Source organism: Podarcis gaigeae, assembly GCF_964106915.1.
Source record: "Podarcis gaigeae genome assembly, chromosome: 6".
Classification (NCBI taxonomy): domain Eukaryota; kingdom Metazoa; phylum Chordata; class Lepidosauria; order Squamata; family Lacertidae; genus Podarcis; species Podarcis gaigeae.
This window is the reverse complement of record NC_139682.1, coordinates 38,841,090-38,854,660: the sequence shown is the minus strand read 5'-3', so window position 1 is coordinate 38,854,660 and position 13,571 is coordinate 38,841,090. Positions and strand designations below refer to the sequence as shown.

At 41.5% G+C, this 13,571-nt stretch overlaps 1 protein-coding gene across 2 annotated transcripts in view; it reads right to left on the bottom strand.

Moving 5' to 3' along the window:
- PLXNA2 (plexin A2) overlaps nucleotides 1-13,571 on the bottom strand; it is a 415,423-nt gene that overhangs the window by 31,618 nt on the left and 370,234 nt on the right. For both annotated transcript variants that reach the window (XM_083745460.1, XM_083745461.1), the window contains exons 23-26: nucleotides 10,943-11,009; nucleotides 8,461-8,607; nucleotides 6,738-6,897; nucleotides 6,447-6,550 (exon numbers count right to left, since the gene is read on the bottom strand). In XM_083745460.1, the coding sequence (XP_083601586.1) occupies nucleotides 6,447-6,550; nucleotides 6,738-6,897; nucleotides 8,461-8,607; nucleotides 10,943-11,009 (478 nt within the window). The remainder of the gene's footprint in view (nucleotides 1-6,446; nucleotides 6,551-6,737; nucleotides 6,898-8,460; nucleotides 8,608-10,942; nucleotides 11,010-13,571) is intronic.

Below are 13,571 nucleotides of genomic sequence, written 5' to 3'. Positions count from 1 at the left end.
AGAACAAAAGAACAGGGCATTTAAACCCTTACATGATCCTGGCAGAGCGGGTGATAGCCCCAGCTATTTATTAATACTGAGACTTTCCACATTACCAAAGGGATTTGGATACTAGTTGATTCCCAATCATTTTAAATGGAGGCTGGGCTGGGATTTTCAAAGTGAAGGGAATTTGTGCTTTTTACTTATTTAGCTGCTTGTGAAAATCCCCACTTCTCCATTCCCTTTAATAATAGCTGAGGTGGCTTTGCAGAAATCTTAGCCTGCATTTGTACTATATTATACCAGTCTGCAAACCTACGACCAGAAGACTGCATTTTGATCTGTAGGCAAAATGTTGGTTTAGACAGGGCAGAAAGCAGCTCTAGCCCTGCTTAGTTATGAAGCTCCATGGGTGGCTGTGGGCAAGTCATGATCTCTCAGCTTTACCTGCTCTGCAGAGCAGCCATGAGGATAAAACAGGAAAGAGCTGTAAAGCACTCTGCACCTTGAAAAATGCTGCTGACACAACTCCTTCCAACAGTATGAATTTAATTCATGAAAAAGCTTCAAACAAGGAAGGGTTTGTCTGTATGAAGAATCCTGGAAGTAGCCCAGCACACCTGCATCTGACTTATATAATGTCATGGATACAATTGGTTCTCATGTTTTTATTTTCACAAATTACATGTGGGAATACACTCCTGTGCTTGTGAGTGTGTGTGTAGAGACCCTGTACCATTGGCAAGAACTCTTTGACCACACTTCCACAGTAACACAAATAGGCAAGAGGATTTCTGTGCAATTTGCCACAATTGCCATCATGCTGTTGGCTCATGATGATGCACCTGCACTGTCACAGGAGTTGCCGTGCCCTTCTGCTCCAGCCAAAATTTACAATGGAGTCTTCCTTCTCCAGCCAAAATGGAACGTGACAAAACAGAAGCACAGGGCATTACAGATGCATTACTGTCCAGGGTGACTTTCTTGGTAATCACACAGTAGCCTATGAGGTATATGAATTCCTCACATACTGCACTGCAGTCAAGGATACTGGCCTGGGTTAACAATCTGTATTATAACTGGAACAAGGGGGCACCACCCTGTTTAAAGGCCTTTCTAAGTTACTAGTTTGTTGCAGAAAAACCTGCACTCTGCAATTGTTTTAGGGGATCCAAACGTCTTCTCTCTTGCCGGCCTCCCTAAATGTTATTGCAAGGAAATAACATTTTTTGCCATTGTTTTATCCCCGTGGTTGTCCCTCTGCAAGCACCTCTATGGTGAGTGATACATGACTGTAGCTCTGTGATTGCTATATGGGCACCAACTGGAAAGTTTTTATGAACACCTCAACAGCTACCTTATGAGGACTGGACATAGTACGACTGATGCTTTGTCATATGGACCTGCCCACTTCTCACGATCTACAGGGAGAGTCCCCCCCCCCACCTGCTCTTTATTTTACTGAGAACCGTGGCAGTCCTGGGCCAGTTAAGTGCTGCTGGCTTTAAAGCTTGGTTTTGTGAGTAGATAGGTTGTCAAGAGGGCCTCCTTCAAGCCTATAACAATAACAATGAAAGCAATTGAAGGAGGCTAGATTTCTAAAGTGAAATGTTTTCTTCTTTGTACAGCATATAGAGAAGGGGTTACAGTGCGCAAGGGGAATCATTTGAAAAGCTTCAAGAAGCAATATTTATTCTGAGCTGAAAGTTCAAGAGAAACAGACAGGCTGAAATAGTTTAATCAGCAATCTTACATCCAAGTACTGTAGGGTTGGAGGGAAACAGAAGGATTGTAATGGGTGCATAGGCCTACTGCATTCCCCTCAATCAGATAATATTTTCTTCCCAAGCAAAACTCTGGTTTGCCTAACTACTGATGCTTCACTTTTCATCGTTGTCCAGAATTCCTTACTACTTTCCCCTCCATCCTTCCCAACTCTGCATCCTCCCCTCTTTCACCTAGTGCTTTCTCCTTCTATGGAGCAACCTCTCTTCTTTAGTTGCTTTTCCATTCTGGAATCCTGAAATCTTCCAATTTACATATACGGTATGAATCTCTATGATAGACCACTGATAGTACAGCTGCTCCAACTCTCTGCTACTCTTGAATCTCAGTTGGGGGCAGGGAGGGAAGCAGGTTTTTCATTTTAAGTCCATTTTTCCTCTTGGAAGGCTGGAGGAGCTAATAATTAGCACAGTAGGGGGAACTGTGTGCACAGATGTGTGTGTTCAATTTAAAACAGAACCACAATATGTATAATATGGTCACAAGATATCTTTTATCATATTATGTCAGTGCCTTATCAGGTGTAGTGACTCTTGGTTTGTTTCTGGACCAGTTCAGAGTGTTGTCCTTTATATCTAAATAGATTGGGGCCAAGTCACTTAAAAGATTAACTTTTCCATCTGTGTATATCTACTGAGAATTTACGATCCTCTTCAAAGGTCCTGCTCAAATGACGCAAGATGAGCGGCTACTATGGACAGGACATTCTTGGTGGTGGCAACCTGACTGTAGAACAGCCTCCCTAGAGTGGCTTGCTTGACAATTTCTTTATGGTCTTTTTAGCAACAGATGTAATTTCTTTAATTGCCCAAGTCTTTAAAATAATTTGTGATTTTAAAATTTGGGCTCAGAGACTGATATATAATTGGTCTTATTTCTTTCTCTGTGGGTTAAAGTTTTTATGATGCTATTTATTTGTTTTGCTCTTTCATTTTTATTAATCAGTGTGACTCTTATTTCTTATAAGCTGCCCAAGAACTTATGCCATTGGTGGTCTATAAAAATACAGTAACTAATAAGGACAGTACATGGGGTTGTATATCTTTTATCCAGATATTGGTTTGGCCTCAGAAACAGAACTTTATCAGGACCCTTTAGAGAATTTTCACTCCATAAACATCTGGATATTTTAAAAAAACCTAATCAGAAACTGCATAAAGCCAGAGGACAGCCACCTGTTAGCAAGCTCCTTTCCTTTCCCACAGGAAAATGTAAAGCAGCTGCAACACGATCAGTCAGCCCCTTCTTCCAATCCTTCCCTCACCTGTCAAATATTCCTAACCACTGGCTCACTGGTGGGGAGGTAACCCTATCTCAGCAAGGGTTAAATCTGCTCTCAGTCTAGTGCACTCTCTATTTCACCCTAATCAGCACCTGCAATTGAAAATTCATTGAATTCCTCTGCCATGCAATCCTTGTCTGGACAATGTCATTTGCACACATTACAAGGCTGAATCCTTTGGGGAAATGGGGTTATCAAGCAGTGAATTGCAAGGGTTGCAGAGGTTGCCAGAAGCTGCATCTAGGAGACTGGCTCGTTTATTTGCTGACTGAAGATAAATAAATGGTTTATGCATGTGACACCAACAGTATATGCGGCCCCCAAAATCTCTGTAGTAGACACAAACCCTCCTGCTCAAACAGCAGGCAAGAATATGTTACCATTCCTAAAATAGGCAACTTACCGTAGGTTGCAATGCAAACTACACTTACAAAGGAATGTTTAATTTAACAAAGTTGGGGTTACCTCTGAATAAACATGCTTAAGATTGCACAGGATTCACCTGGGTGCTTTTTGACCATCACAAAGAGACAGTAATTTATTCACTTGGCTCATATTGAAATCCACGCAGACCCATATCATGCAAAGGATTCAACATGCATTTAGCTTCCTGGACATACAGATTTAGAAAAACTATTTTTTAAGTTTGCTAAATATAGTAAAGTGGTATACAGTGGTATCTCGGGTTAAGTATTTAATTCGTTCCGGAGGTCCGTTCTTAACCTGAAACTGTTCTTAACCTTAAGCACCACTTTAGCAGGGCCTCCTGCTGCTGCCGCGCTGCCGGGGCACGATTTCTGTTCTCATCCTAAAGCAAAGTTCTTAACCCGAGGTAATATTTCTGGGTTAGCGGAGTCTGTAACCTGAAGCGTATGTAACCTGAAGTGTATGTAACCCGAGGTACCACTGTACACTTGTCATGCCTTTTCAATTAACCAGTGTAGCATTTACAAGCACATAACTTAACTGATATAAACAAATGAATGATAATATTTACAGTAAAAGAAGGGTGTTGGGAACCTAATTTCTGGAAAAAAATCCACGTGCCTGCTGTGTGTCCACTTGTCTTGTTTCTAAGAGGCTAGTGCAGTACAGAGCATTATGAGGGATACAATCTAATAATATTGAGAACTAGTAAAAGGAAAAGCAACGTGGCAGTTCAGGGGTGTACCTTTGTGACTAAAATGGAAATGCTTTGCAATTTAAGGGGTGTTTGTGTGATTATTATGGAGCTGACCCTACCCCCCCAAATCACATAACTTTCTCTCTCTGTCTCCGTACTGAGCATGGACACCTGCAACAGGGAATGTTTATGTGCAAAGACAACAGTGTGCATAGGCTTCAATGTGAACATTGTGCGGTTAGGGCTCTACTTCTGAGTAAATCTATACAAAAGGTGGTCTCCATGTACAGGTTTTCCTCCTGCAGATGTCCAGTCAAATCAGTGTAGACAACAGCTCAGTTGTTAGAGCATGATACTCTTAATCTCAAGGTCATAGGCTCAAGCCCCACACTGGACAAAAGGATTCCCTTGTGGTCCCTTCCAACTGTACAATTCTATGAATCTATGAAATCATGGATGGATGGCTGGAGCTAGGCAGAACAAGCAAGTGATACAGCTTCACTCCCCGGTAATTACAGGAGACCCTTCATACATCTAACTTGTGGAGGGGCTTTATGTTGAGGATATACATGCAGTCAAACAGCATTTCTGATATTCAGTTTCAAGAAGTATTATGTTTTCATTGGGAAGAACAACACAGTTTTACTTTTTCTCTCTTATATTTCTATGCTTATGAGCATGTGGACATAACCACAGGATAAGAGCTGAATTGTCCTGAGTACCCCTCCCTCCTGAGAAGCCAATGGAGATGATGGCATTTGTGACATGGACAGGAGTGGATTACTGTACCCACCACCAGTCTTACTGCAAAGGAAAGCCACACATGGCTGTGTAATGGACTAAATTTAAGACAAACTGAAAAGGACTTCTGAAGGAGCAAGTGCTGAGGAAATCTGTTCTGTTTTAGGATATGCAGTAATACCTCCGCGAACATCCGCCTAGTCTAGCGTCCATTCCAGTGAACATCCATGGCAAACCTGGAAGTACCGGAATGGGTTACTTCTGGGTTTGCAGCTCGCACATGCGCAGAAGCATTAAATTGCGCATGTGCAGAAGCACAAACCACTCCGCACGTGCATGCAGACACGGCACTTTGCCCTGCATCCTTTTTGGCTAGTGGCTGGGGCTCCAGAACAGATCCCGGCCGCAAAACAAGGTACGACTGTACTGCACACAGAAAAATCAAACAATTCATAGAATTCATGGCCACGAGGGATTAACAATATCCTTTGAAATGATCTGAAAATTGTAGACCTGATAAAAATCACATGACCTTCTTACTTTAAATGCCAAGCATCTGGCTAAGCAAGAGTCAATCTCCCACCCTTTTTGATGAATAATTAGAAAAGCTACTAAGTAGGAGGTTTCATTGTAAAGGAATGGAAGTGTCAATTGAAACAAATGACAAAGCAGATAGGATTACTAGGACAGCACATCTGCCCTTAGGAATGCTGTTCTACCACCTAGGGCTAATACAGTTCCATTCCAATACACACATTTCTTGTGTATCACTCCAGACTCAGATAAGCGGATGGGCTTGGTTGAGTATTCATACTTGGTGATCTGCAATGCAACATAATTAACCAGTTTCTGGCTTATGCAGCCTTTGCAAGTTTCATCAACACTGAATTTGCATGGCATGACAAATTATTTCCTCAATTATTTGCTCAAAAGTCACAGATTGGCTCTGTGGCAGAGTAGGGAACTGAGCCCAGATGTTCACAGTATGGAGACAGTGACATATGAAATGGGCCAGTCTCCCTAAATTGAGCTGTAGCAGAGCTTTGTATGTGTGAATTGGTGGAAAACCAATTGCCCATGCAGCCTGATATCTCGGGACATTTGTTCTGACTATCGCTCTACCCAGCTGCATGATCTGCAGCCCGTGGCAGATTTCACCCCCACACTCCTCTGTCACATTCCAGCCCTCCGCTTCTGACAGGGCAGCTACTACACTGGCCTCGGTATCCTTAGTGCTGGGAGCTCAGCTCCTCTGCATATGCTGTCTGTCTTGTGAACACGGCTGGCATTTTTAATTTAGTCAATTTTCAGCTCTGCTTGTTCCTGTGAGATGTGTGTCAGGGCTGTTTTCCCTTTTAATACGTGAACACATTGAGCCGTTCTGATTTATCATAAGAATGTGACTCTCTCTGCCTGTCTTGTTAGAGGAGATACAGAGGAATTAAATTTCTGTGGTGGTTTTTTTTTTTTTTTTTGCTTTGTCTTCCGCTCAGCTGATTTCTGTGGGCTGAATTCTAGGCTTTACTTGCTTACCTGATAATGAATCAAGGTGTTTAGCCGCTTCCAGTCACCCTCAATCTTGGTGGTGATATCTTCATCCTGAAGGACCACACGTGCTATTCGGCCTTGCCGCCACTCTGCAGGAGAAGGAAGACAATGTTAGACAATCAAGGACAGAGGCACAGGCATCTCATTGGTAGGATGGTTCTCTGAAATGCTGAACCTCCAAGAAAGGTTAAATTATTCTTCTATTGATTCCTGTGTAACTGCTGTTCCCACCCCATTTCCATAAGTAGCTCTTTCCCAAACCAAGTATGTTCCTACCCAAGTCCATGTCAACAGCTCGTGGCCTTTGTGAGTATGGAACATTTTTATACACTGCATCCAGAATCTTCTCTTTGACCTGAGTGATGGTGTCACAGTTCAACACTTTCACAGGAATCTCAGGACTGTTCTCATTGTCTGGATTCACACAGTTCAAGATCTAGAGAAGAGAAAAGAATGGGAATATTAAGATGAACTCAGAAAAGCTAAGAAGAAATCATCTGCATATTACAGGAATTCTCAACCCAAGTTGGAGGTATAAAAATGCCTGTTCACAATTAAGTCCTATTTAGACAGGGAAGCTAAAGTGATAAAAAAAAATGATTTTCCATTTCATAGAAAGCATGTGGAGACCTAGATCTGTAAGTATGCAGAGATGTAGTCTACATAATTAGACAATTGCGTACATACAATTACTGTAGCTCTCTCTCTCTGTCCCTTGGGAAGGTGGATAAAATTTGTGCATGGATGATGCCCACGGGTGATGTACATAATGCTTTGGAAAGCCTGGTTCATCCCTTCAGATTACGGATGGATGGCTTGCTCTTTGTCCGGTTTAAGCGTATTTTATTTTTAGACACTAACAGATTAACTCTGTCCTGTTTTTGCAGTTTAATGTGCAGGTTTTTGGGTTTTTTTTAACACAAATCTACACCAATGTAGTTAAAAACAGGAACTAATGAGGTGGTCTAGTGCAGGGGTGCCCAAACGTTTTTCAAAGAGGGCCAGTTTTGATGAAGTGAACATGCATGAGGGCCGACTGAAGTTGCTGAGCTTTTTAAAGGATTTTACCCCAGGACACGGGGCCCGGATTAAATTGACTGGTGGGCCATATTAGGCCCCCAAAACGGACTTTGGACATGCCTGGTCTAGGGGCTTTACAATCTTTCCCCTCTTTTCTCCAACAGGACCTAGCCACCTGGAACTGCTAGGAAGTGTGACTGGCTCCACACAGGCAGCAAACAAGGTGGCAAATGCCTCCTGGCAATATTGGTGTTGGGATATGATGCTCTGCCTAGGGATATTGTCTGAGGAAAAATGTGATTGTCACTTTGAACCCATGGTATTCACTATGTCCCCCCCCCCCATACATTTGTCTAATGTCCTTCCCAGGGACAATGTATACATTGGTCCAAGAGTTTTGTACAGGTGAGTCCACACTGGGATGTGATTCCCCCCTCCAATATTCCTTCCCCATTTGTAATTCAACTGTACATATACTATACTATATTATACTATACTACAGGATGAGTCCTTTAAAAGAGGCCCCGTGGATACAGAGTACACATATTCCACGGGGCCTCTTTTTAAAAACTCACCTGTATCATGGAACATCAGCCACAATTCTGAAAATGAGGGTTGGAACTAGCTGAGATGGCTAACTGCCTATTTCCACCCTATGTGGAATCTTTAAGCATTTTCCCTACCATTAAAAACAATGGCCTGGCTTAAAAGTAAAAGTATTAGGTTTGTATTACTATTCACTAAGGTGCCTGGGCTTCACATCTTTTCTCAGGAAGCTTCTCTGCTTGGATATGGACCTAGAGTTTCCACAATAAGAATCACCATGAAAACATTCTACTATTATATAAAGCACCTGGGACAGGAAAAAATTGCCACCTAACTTCCCCATTCAATCTATGTCCAGCCCTGGGGATTATGGTCCCCATAATGGCTGATGGCTGGTGCAACCAAAAATTGTTCAGAGAAGGCACCCACTCACTAGAGTTTTGTACTCAATCTGCTGCCGGATCAGCTTGTCCTCACTCAGGGAATAACGTGCCTCCCCCGTAATGGCATCAATTGGGCCTTTCTCCATCTGTTGCTTGATGGCACAGTACAACATGAAGAGTGGCTCTCCAGCACATTCCTGTTTGACACAGAACACAAGAGAACTTGCACACTGATAAAGATAGAACTTGTCAAAGGCAGAAAAACCATGGCAAACAAGTATAATTTAAAAGCAGCTACACAACCCTCCTGATTTTTTAAATTCATTGAGCTTCACAAGCAATGTTGGCTGATTTGAGTTTGCATGGTTTTGGTTTCTAAAGATTACAGGATGCGTTGCAAAAATACGTAACCAGAAAGGATGTGTCCTTGTTTTATGCACCATTTAGTAAGGAAAACACAAACATTGGCTTTTACACCTAACATGTATACTGGTCAGTTTCATTATAGGTGTTATATGATGTCAAGTGACTGACAATGGGGTGATCCTGCCCATCTGCCAAAATGACCCATGGAGGGTTGGCCGCATTTGCAGCCAAGACTCCGTCTAGATCCAATTCCCTGCCCTAGAAATAAATTCATAATACTGCTCAATTTACTGGGGATGTACCTCACTAAATAGTGTTCAAAACATGTGTGCTTTCAATTTGGTCAGCATTAATAGTTAAGCAATAAAATAAAGCATTAAATATGAAACATTCACAACTAAAATATCTAAATAAACCAGAAATTCAAGAAAAAGAAGTCACATAATATCTCCCTTGTTACATTCAATCAACTACAAAGACACTTTTCTTTTTATGTTATTACAAAAATTCACCCACTCCTCTCTGATCCCTTGGCTAAAACTCTGATTCATTCTGTGGTAATCTCCAGCCTTGACTACTGCACTGACTCTCATCTTTGGCTTCCTCCTTTTATATCTAAGTTTTCTCACATTGCTCCAAAACTCTGCTACCAAAATTATTATTCTTTCTTAACCCACATGATGCAGAAGCTCAGGAAAGCTCAGTCAGTTAAAGCATGAGACTCTTAATCTCAAGGTCGTTGGTTCAAGCCCCACGTTGGGCAAAATATTCCTGCATCACAGGGGGTTGGACTAGATGACCCTCCTGGTCCCTTCCAACTCTATAATTCTACAATTCCATGACACCACTCTTCAAATCCATCCACTAGATGTGCAACTGCATTTGCCCATATTCAACCCTTTGTATTATTGCCTCCCCCCACCCCACTTTATTTTTGATTGCAAGCTCCTGAAGAGCAGGTACCTCATTAATTTTACCTATAGGACTCTAGAAGTCATCAAGTATATAGATGGTGCTGTGTAAACAATAATTATGATCAGTGCTATTTTTCTAGTAAAAGAGGTGTTGGAGCTCACCAAGAACTTTTCCCTTGTTCTCTTAGAATGGCAATGGCGCCCATCTGAGAGGTGCCAGAACTGAGCTCCAGTGAGCTTCGGCTGGGAAAAAAGCCCTGATCCCAATCATCAAATGTATAAAATGGGGAATAACTGTCTATTGGACTGCATTATAAAACACCACAAGATCAAACAGGCGCCAACATCTGTAGCCATCTGAAGTAGCCATAAACTGTATTCAATGTCTAAAATAAAATATGAATATCCAGCTCTTGATAATGCATTAGATACAGTATAGGAGAATGGGGAACTGAACTGCATTGGCTTGAGACCAGTAGAGTATTTCGTCTTCCTACTCTTTTCTCTTTTAATCTGTTGTATCTGTGTCTTGATTTCCCTCTACTGAGTACACATGTGTGACATTTCAGATTTGTAATGTAATCTAGAAAGTCATGTGCTAAGGGAACCAGTATAGAACACACCTGTACTACAATCCTAAATCATCCTGACTTCCCCCATGTGAATCTAGGGAAAGTGCTGGGAATTATTTTGCAGAATTATGGCCTTTTCAAATAGTAACAGTTCCCAGAATGCATAGCAGAGTGTAGTGTGGGCAAAAACCCATTCACAGATTAGAGAACCAAAGCTGCATTTGTACACAGGACTGGGCAGTCTCTACACTTTCCTCCTATTACTCCCTGTCTCTGGGTTTAACTTCCTCCAGCCACTTGAAGAGTTAATACAAAGCTTACATGCAGATTAGACAATGTCTGGTCTTTATTGAGCTTTTGATCTGATTTGTGATACAACAATGAGAATTCATCCTGATTTGCTTATGTGGTGATTTACACCTTCCTATTAATTATTTGTCCATCCCACACTTCTAGCACATTTGCCCATTACTTTCCTAACTTCATAAGGTCTGGTTTTTGTGTGTGCTAGGGTTACAAAGCACTTTAATCCACTTTAATTATGGAAACCTACATTTCTGGCTTAAGCTTGCATCCTTACTGCAAAATACTGATGCTCTGGAGGTGACCACAGAAAACAAGAACCTGCAAAGAACATAACAAAGGAAATGGATTCAGAGTAGAAGCAGCTGACTCTTTACCTTTAGGAATTTGTGGAGAAGGAAAGCAAACCAATTAGTCAACATCTTCTCAGCCACTGACTCAGTCCTGGGAAGAGATTAGAAGGAGTTTTATTAAGCCCACATAAAAATAAAAAAAATGAATAGATCATCATAATTTAATTTGTATGTTGCCTTTAGATGGCTAGAGCCATGCTGAAGGCTGCTTGAAACATGAAAAGATTTACACAATTGCAAACATAACAAAAGTAGTCATAAATAAAATACACTAAAAAGCACACAACCATAATTGAAAAATTCCAACAAGTCCCACAGAAATCATTCTAAGATCAAAAAATTAAGATACAAAATATTAATATCAATAACAGCTGCAACAACCAAACCACCTAAACAATACCCCAACCCAAAAGTAAGGACTAGTTTAACTTCTCCCTCCCTCCTAAATTAAGCACAGTAGCTTTTTATGTGAACAGTCCTGAAACCTCCGGGTATAGGGAAGTATATATCAATCAATCAAAATCAATCAATCAAAAATATATGATTGCAAAGACTCCTCCCTTTACAATCTTTTTCTTCGCAGAACCAGGGGATTAGTGCCAGGGCACCAATGCAATAGAAAAATGTGGCATTTCATCACACAATATAATTGTGTATCTGTCTGTATTTTTTTATTTTTAGATTTTTCTGCTTTTTGATGAAATAATGGACAAAAGGCACAGCAGCAGACAATACGCTAAGTAACAGAAAGCCATCTGCTGCAAGAAAAATAGTTCAAACAAAGATAAACATAAACTCCACAATGTACTCTGAGGGCAAAACTAAACGTGAACTACAGTAGGGATCTATTGCAATACTCATTGCTGCATATGCTATGTGCTAATATCTATCAAGCTGTGAACTACAATGTTTCAGTGTTCCTTTCAGTGGAACATGCAGCCTTATCTTACTACAAAGCAAGTTGGAACCTCAATTTATTGTGAGAAGGGCTACTGCCTTGGTCACAACTAACAATTGCTGGGCGAGGGACACTCTGTTTTCCTAATACTGTACCTGCTATGTGAGCAACAGCACCCAAAGAGCTAAATAGCCCTTTTAAGTTTGGAAGTAGGAAAATGGTACGCTGAGCTTTTTAAGGCCACCACACCTCTCCTGACTGCATCAGAAATGGTGCATTTTTCAAGGCTAATCTTAGAAACAGCAAGTATGCATTCATTTGTCCAAGCAGCAGATGATGTTCTTGGGGCTCACGATACAGAGAACGTGTGTCCTAATCCCTGTGGAATTCAAAGTTCTGTCATTGGGTGGCCTTTGGGTAAGACATACTCTCCCAACCTATTTTACCTGACAAGACTTGCTGTGGGGCTAAAACAGCCTTCCCCAACCTGTTGCGTCCTAGATATTCCACACTAGGACAACTATTGGCCCAAGCCAGCACAACAGATAGCTGTTGTATAACCCAAAGCATCTTGTGGTCAATAGGCTGGGGAAGGCTGAACTGAAATGCCACAGGGAGCTCCTTGGTGGAAGGGTGGGAGCCAATGGAATACCTATAATAATAGTAATTGTTAGGAAATGTCAGTTTCCCGCCTTCAGGGTGTCTGAAAATGTGATTGCAATGCATTCCAGCAGAAAGTGGGGGAGGGGGGTTGAAGGAACAAGAAAAATTGACTTTAATGCCATCGTTTATGAATGCTGGAAGGTCCCACTCTTGATTTTTGATCAATTGGAATTGGAAAGTCAATCTGAAGCTTTTGTCCCTTCCTCTGCCCCTCCCACATTTTCAGCAAGAAGTAAATGCAGATTGCTCATGAACTGAAAGTAACAAAGCCCAGCTGACAGCCCATCACAGCAGCCCCTCTGAAGGGGATGCCTGGTAGAGCTGTAACTCCTCACACTTGGTGCAAATTATACCCTGTAGTTCAGTAAATCACTGGAATTTGTGGCTGGTGGCAATCAAGGACAGCAGAGTGACAATGGCAGGGGAAATTGCAGCTTTTCTCAAGGGCCACACCCAGCACTAGCTCCTCACATTGTGTCCAAGATTATCTCTAATTTAAATACAATGGTTCTTAATGATAGTTTTTAATGCTGGCACGGCAGGATTGCTGATTCCTCTTTAAAAGTGATACAGCCTCTGTTCCTGGGAAATGGGGAAGATTTTGAAAGATGCATCAATGAAAGGAGTAGAGTTCCTGTTCTCACTACGTGCTGAGCCAGGGTGTTCATAGAGCAGCTGTAGATGAGCTACTTAATTTATTACCAGCTGTGCCAGCTGAAAACATGCTGCAAATGAATCTTTTTCAAGGCAGGATGATATCCTTTATAAGTGGAACGTCTATAGACTTTCTTCCATAGGACACTGATCAGTGGCGATGTTTAACCATCTGACTTTCCCACCAGCAACGAACAGCGCTGCGATGCATCATTCAGCTGCACGTTGTCCTAAAATTATATGCTAGGGTGCATCTTTCTCAAATGACAATGAAGTATACAGTGCTTTAGTAAGAATCCGTTTTTGGCAGAGTAACTGGTCACCAGAGATCCAGTAAACACTTTTTCCTACCTTACAACTGGTACAGACATTTTTCAAATAGTTTCAGGCATGACTCTTTGCTACTTGATGAGTGAAGGTGAGATTCTAGAGATTTTT